Source organism: Coffea eugenioides, chromosome 3, assembly GCF_003713205.1.
Source record: "Coffea eugenioides isolate CCC68of chromosome 3, Ceug_1.0, whole genome shotgun sequence".
Lineage (NCBI taxonomy): Eukaryota > Viridiplantae > Streptophyta > Magnoliopsida > Gentianales > Rubiaceae > Coffea > Coffea eugenioides.
Genome location: NC_040037.1, coordinates 24071904 through 24079499, shown reverse-complemented (window position 1 = coordinate 24079499; position 7596 = coordinate 24071904). Strand labels below are relative to the sequence as shown.

At 31.0% G+C, this 7596-nt stretch overlaps 1 protein-coding gene across 1 annotated transcript; it reads left to right on the top strand.

Moving 5' to 3' along the window:
* Window positions 1–801: 801 nt before the first annotated feature.
* On the top strand, window positions 802–7254 carry LOC113766339. The gene is made up of 2 exons (XM_027310543.1): window positions 802–939; window positions 6658–7254. Exons 1-2 carry the CDS (start codon window positions 802–804, stop codon window positions 7252–7254), a joined length of 735 nt encoding a protein of 244 aa, XP_027166344.1.
* Window positions 7255–7596: the final 342 nt, after the last annotated feature.

The following is a 7596-nucleotide window of genomic DNA, read 5'->3' as shown; positions in this document are numbered from 1 at the left end:
TCATTTGTAAAAATGCAAAAAATAAAAGGTTAGACTATGGAAGTAAACATTCTTGCATTTATTGCTACTGCACTACTCATTCTAATTCCTACAATCTTTCTATTTATAATTTTTGTAACAATAGTCAGTCAAAATAATTAACTGCAAATGAAGATATGAAAGAAATATATGGGTGCATCTAAAATTTTTCAAAACGTAAGGTGTCACAATAGACTATTCCGTCTTCGTTTTTTTTTAAAAAAATTTTTTGCTTTCTTTTTTGTAACAATACATTATTCTCTCTTTTCTTCCTCTGTTTATCTTCTTTTCATTCCTAACACTTCCCATTTTTTCTACACCAAATGGTGTTTTAAGGCAGTGGTAGCATCCGTGAGCCCATTTAAAGAAAATATTTTTTTTTTCCATTTTTCCCCTTTTCTTATTTATGTACTTTGCACCCTTTGTCTTTTCCCCTTTGATCATAGATTTTTTCATCTCTCTCTTATCTTCTCGTCATTTCTGCCTATTTTTCTATATATTTTTTGAAGATTTATCATAAATCTTGAGTATTATGATGGATTGATCTTTTAGTGATTTAGGAAAGAATAAAAGAAAGAAAAAAAAAAAGCCAGTTTCACAGTCCCAATCGGGTTTTTGAGCCGATTTTAAGAAGGAAATCTTTCACAATCGAGTTTTTGTTTGGACTAGGACCAAATTTAAAACTAAATTCTCATCAGTCATCAATCTCCACTAATTGTAAACCTTCAACATGATGAAGAACTTCACAGCTATCATAGCTAATCTCTTGTTACCTTCAACATAATGAAGAAATTCACAGCTTTCATGGCTAATCTCTTGTTGCTGCTGTTTACAACAACTTATGCTTTTGATGGGGGTACTACATATACTCCTCTTTCTGAATCCAATGACTCTTTATCTAGATTTTTCATCAAGTTCCCTGTAATGGGTTGGTTGGAGATATTGTAGAAGTTTGCTTTCTTGCCTTGAGAGTTTCCAGAGCGGTCACTATATCTGCATTATTGATTGTGATTCATGACTTTCTTTTTTTTCTTTATAGAATAATTTACTTCTTTCTCAGTATGATACAGTAGTCTAATATAGAGGATGATATGAAATGAGATACGATTGATGAATCAAGATACTGATGTCTATATTCTTAAACAAATTCAATTTCAGATTGTTAGTGATGCTAATTTTATTAGTTTAATTTGCATTTTCATTCATACTTGATATTAAAAGAGTTTCTTATCGACCATGATATTGAATTAGCTTCTTTAATTCCTAAAGCTAATTCTACTACTTTAATGGACCAGGGGAGCTTTTTGTCTTGGGAAAATTAGTGAAAAGGGAGGGCTTTGTTACCTTATTAGTAAGGAGGACACAACTAAAAGTTACTTATTATTGAGTTTTGTTTTACTCATTTCTATGTGAATTTTCGGTTATTTACTAAAGTGTGGTCACCCATTGGTATAAATTTGTGTTTTAGAATGAAGGAAACTTGACACATCATTCTCCATCAAACATTTTTTAGCTGGTTTCTTCTACACTAAAGATAGAAGGTCCCCATCAAAAAAGAGATATCCGATGTCTATTACTGAAATTTATGGTTTTAGCATTAATAGACAGTCATATGGAGATTCAGTTTCAGATATAAAATATTAAATCAATATATAAGTTTCACTGCAAGGGATAATCCAGCAGGCTCAGTCCTATTAGTCTTACTTTCAATATTGGGATCTCTTTTCGGTATTATTCCAGGAGAAAACATGAAAATATGGTAGAAAGCATTTTCTGTGATCATTTTTTTGTGCTTCTTCCTGAATTGGATTAAAAAGGTGGTAGGTATTTTAGTTGACTAAACAGTATCTATGAACCCTACATCAACGAACTATCTATATTATTTTATCCCTTCTTGCAGTTTTGTGATGATAGGATGGGTTATAGTGTTGTGGGATGTGGAGGATCCTAACAAGAGGTTGTAAATGATCACCATCAAGAGGTTGTTGATGTGTATATAGATAATGGGATTATTGCTGATGTGAAATCTAACATCAAGGTATAATTTGGTTGTTTTGTAGTCGAGTCTCAAAATTTGAATTCATCTGATGTAAATAATCGAACATGGTATATCAACAAACTAGCTATGGGTGGAGAACCAGTATATAAAGTACCATCCTTCACTAGTGAGCATAACTTTTTACACAAAGTTTCATTAAATTAACCAATCAAGTCTATCTATAGTAGATGCTACCATGGTATTGAGATATTTTGCTAGTTAAAAAGTCTTAGACTTTGTGCAGGGGCCGCCATGAATTAAGTTAAGTTGAAAACTTAACATCCTTCAAATGATAGGCATTTGGTAAGTTAAAAAAAAAAAATTGACCATGATATACAATCTAAAGATTTTCAGGATATAATGTTTTAAGTTGTATCTCACCATTCCAAATTTCAAGTATCAGCTAGTCAAGGGTGGCATCCATTTAAGAAAAATTAAAGTCATAACATCGAAATGTAAACGTTGTGAAACAAATTTTTTTTTTTCATCAAATGCAATTCCATTATACAACTTATTTTCATTAATTTTTTTTAGTGTAAGTAGGAGAATTCAAACCTGAGACCTCTTGCACACTTGTTAATGTTACTTGCACATTGCCAACATTGTCTATTGTATTGTGCCTTCTTCATTTAAAAAATATGATCTCAATGTTGTGTATAGCTAAATTTCACATTTTTCTTCACCAGTGAACAAAACTTTTTGTACTAAGCATCATTAATTACAACGATCAATATATTGACATTAAGAAGATTCAAGACTTTCACAGAATTTAGTATGAATATGTATTTGTTCTTGTTTTGAATTAAGATCATCTTAATCCTATTCTCTCACAATTCACAAATTACCAAATATATGAATGAATCAAAAGACAATTCACATGCATCTTGAAGCCTCATGAAGATAGCTCTAATTTAGAAAGAATAATTACTGACCTACTATAAGTTTTCTACCAATATTGAACATATTGAATAAAAGCAAAACTCATATTGTATTGTTGAAATACACTACTCATATTTTATATCGATAAAGTTATAACATTTTTCTAGTTTCTTGTGAAAATTCAAATATGGTTCGTGTACCTAGATTTCATTGTTAATGTAAGAAATATGTTTCAAAACTTTCTCATGTTTTGCCATCCACATCATTTTAAACACCATATATCTAGTTATCAAATATTATGAAACTAAAAACTTAATCTATACAATGTCTTAGACACCTAAATTTGGTTTTTGGTGACTATTTATTGTCCCAAAAAAATTGAGGTAGTCTTGTAGTAGTGAGACATATAGGACCTAGGCTAAACAAGACAATAATGTAAATACACACACATATATGTATGTATGTATGCATAAGTATCCACTTGTGATAATGTATAATGTATATCTGCATTATCCCAAATGTAAATATGCATTATACATTATACATTATCACAAGTAGATACACACACATTTACACTGTTTACATTGTTGTCTATATATGGCATCTACTTGCAATAATCTATATATATATATATATATATATATATATAGGACAACATATATATATATATAGGACAACATATATATATATGACAACATTTCAACTTGAGCCTTCCATTGAACCTCCAACTCCTTACTCTATTTCTTTAGAGTTTTAAATTATATTATTTATAATAAATTCTTTTCGACATTTGAATAGATACTACCATAATTGTATCACTTACACTTGGAAAATTCTTGCTTATCATGTAGCAATCCTACTTAAATGTACTAATCTACTTTAGAAAACTATAAGGGAAAATAATACACTACTTAAAATTAGAAATACATACAAATCTTAAAAGGAAACATAAAAAATTTTACATTATAACATTTTAATTTCAACTTAAATATGCAAATGTATCAATTAAATTTGAAAAGTTTCTACCTATCATATGGTATCTTACTCGATATAATTAATATTCTTCTCTCATACTTCCTTGGTAAGATACAAGTCTAACAAGGACAATATGAATATTCCTATTTATTTTATTCCTAATAAATTTTTTTCAACATTTGAATAGATACTATCATAATTGTATCACTTAGACTTGGAAAGTTCTTCCTTATCATATAGCAATCCTACTTAAATGTACTAATCTACCTAATATAAATGTAAAAGAACTATAATATACTACTTAAAATTAGAAATAGATACAAATTTTAAAAGGAAACATCAAAATTTTTACATTATAATATTTTAATTTCAACTTAAATATGCAAACGTATCACTTAATTTTGGAAAGTTTCTACCTATCATATGGTAATGCTAATCTTACCCAATGTAATTAGTATACTACTCTCATACTTCCTTGGCAAGATACAAGTCTAACAAGGACAATATGGATATTCCTATTTTACAGTAAGCTAACTTCAATATGAAAATATTATGAAAAATAGAAAATACATCTCAAATGCTTCCAATTTAGTAGTTGCTATTTACAATTTTTTTAGGAAACAAAGTGCACTATTCTTTACAAAGTGCACCTCCAATAGTGCACTTAATCAATTTATAATTTTGCTCTTTATTTTTTTATGACATTTCTTGATTCCCAAGTTTTGACATATTAATATCTATTCTTTACATATAAGAAAAAATATTTTCATCTTAAAGATTCAAATGATACTCTGATCTCTCATTAATTTCCTAACTATAATAAACTAATTATGATTTTTTATATTCAATAATACGTCTTTCTTTCAATGAATGTTTTAAAATTTGGTTGTAATCTTTATTTGTCGCTTCACAAAATGAATGAAAATTACAAAATACATCTAAAATCTTTTTTCTGAAACAACTAATATTCAATTTTATTAATCCTCTTAGTTGTAATTGAATTCTCAAAAGTGTATGTTTCTATTTTTCTTCTAATTTAAAATGCATCAAAAAATAAATAAAAACCTAAAATAGGGACTCAAATATGTGAGGCATCGCAAGATGAAAGTATAAGTCGTATTATATTAAATTCCTATGTATAAAAATTTAATTCAATAAAATTGTTAGATTAGTAAATGAGGACAACTTTTTTTTTTTACAAGCATAAAGCACATTAATTTAGGCTATTATTTCGCTTTTTTACACTAAAAGTTGGAAGTGTTTAGCATGTGAAATGTTAGAAAAATGTCATATTTAATTTTAAACCAAGTATTAATTACTTTTTAATTTATATATTTAGTTTGTAAACACTTAAACTATTATTTATTTATTTTATAGTGTAAGTGGGAGGACTCAAACTTGGGATCTCTCATTTACACTCCCTCTCCACTAACCACCCAACCCATCCATCCCTCAAAATATTATTTGACTATCTAAAAGAATAACATCAACTTTGTATGCACATAATCAATCATGCTTTATTAAGTAAGCATTGGAGTTTCTTTTTTTTTTTTGTGTTTTTCAATTTCTTTGAGATTTTAACCATTATAATAGGAAAAGGTAAAAAGGGGGCTTCTGAGCTGTATATAAAAACTTGCTATTACAATACTAATGTCCATATTAATTGAATTGAGTTTTAAGGACCAAGTATTGGGTTAATAATACGAAGTTGAGTTGTAATACATCTATAGTTTCAAATATTTCTTTTTTTTTAAAGTACATTGGAGGGTTTAAAGACCTATTACTCCGCAACTAGTCGAGAGGTATGAGACCCTGATATATCTTGGCTCAATAGTCTTCTACATTCACAAGGGCATCCTGAGAACAACCAAACTAGCAGATAGCTGCAGCCCATCCTTCAAAAAAGCTAAGGAAGTTAGTTTCCAAAAGAGTTCGGGTTTAGTTTTGACATGTTTTTGTATTTTAACCATACTTTGAGTTACACAAATTGAATTGAGGTGATTTTGAAAATATGTATGCCTTAAAACCAATCAACTTTTAGGAATTTCTTATATACTTTTCTATTTATGTAATTAATGAACGACAAGTTTATCATTTTGATTATGTGTGTTTCACATTTGAATTATATAGTTATTGTAATAAATCTAATTGATTAAATCATAAAGTTCATGATAATGAGGTTTAATCTATTATTACTAATGTTTAATCTTAAATGCCTCTAGTGATAGTAATAACAAGAAAAGATATTGTTAATATAGAGAGACTAGCTTATATTATGCCTATTCTATATGAGAAGTAGTAGACTTCATCTACTATTATGTGAGACATTTAAACTAGTAAATAGGTACTTGATAGAATGATCAAATTCACTAGATTGATCTGCATAGAGAATTTCTTAAGTACACAAAGGATTATTCTCTAAGTGATATTTGTGTAAGTGATCCTTAGGTTTAAAATTATCATAGTATCTTGAGTTGAATTAATATACTTTGACTCTATTTGATTGCTTCTCATGATTGAGTGGTTCAAATAGTTAGTAATTGGGTATAATGTGAAGTGTGGTTTGATAGTGAATAATATATCTCCTTTTAATAGAGGAATTATCCCATTATTCGCAACTTGTAGAAGTATAACTCAAAATTCTTAACGTTAAGTTGGAAAATTTTTAAAAAGGTGTTTCTAAGCAGTTCTTCATTAGAGTTATATTTTGGTACAAAGAAGTAATATTAATCTTAATTGGACTTCAGTGCCCGGTTATCACACACTTGGCGTACGCTGATGACGTTATCATCTTCTCCAGTGGAGGGAGATCCTTGCTTGTCCGGCTCAAGTGGGTGCTGGATGAGTATAGTCTGGCTTCAAGGCAGCGTATTAATTCCCAGAAAAGTTGTTTCTTGACTCACCCGGAGTTTCCGTCACAGCGAGCGGTAGCGATTGGTCAGATCCTTGGCTTCCAAAAGCGGGCTTTCCCGGTATGTTATCTTGGATGCCCGCTATACGTTGGCAGGAGAAAGAAGGTCTACTTTGCAGATATATACAATGTCGTGGCAACTCGTATTCTATCTTGGAGGAATAAGCTTTTATCCAGTGGAGGCAGAGTGGTGTTGATTCAAAGCGTATTAACCTCAATGCCGATACACTTGTTAGCGGCTTCGTCCCCTCCACAGGAGGTGCTGGTAGCCTTGGAGAGACTGTTTGCAGAATTCTTATGGGTGTCATCAGACTTTGGCTCCAAGTACCACTGGTTTTGGTGGAAGGATTTGTGTAGGCCGCGGGAGGACGGAGGGGTTGGTTTGCGGAGCTTGAAGGGAGTTCATGATGCGTTCTCGGTTAAGCTCTGGTAGAAGTTCTGACAGCAGCAGTCGCTATGGGGAGATTTCATATCCAGGAAATATTGTGCGGGTCTGCACTCGTGCTTGGCGGAGGACAGTCAGTGGTGCTCTCCTACCTGGAAGAGGATGGTAGCAGTGCAGCAAGTAGCGGAGGACAACATCAGTTGGATCGTACATCAGGGATTGATGGATTTTTGGCATGACAACTGATTGGGATCTGGGGCGCTATGTGGCAAGGTGGAGGTCTTCTATAATCATTCGGTAGCGGATTTTGTTGACGGGGGGCTTGGAATAGTGCTATGCTGCATCAGTACTTGGATACTGGGTTGGTTGGGAGGGTTCTCTAGGCTGCTC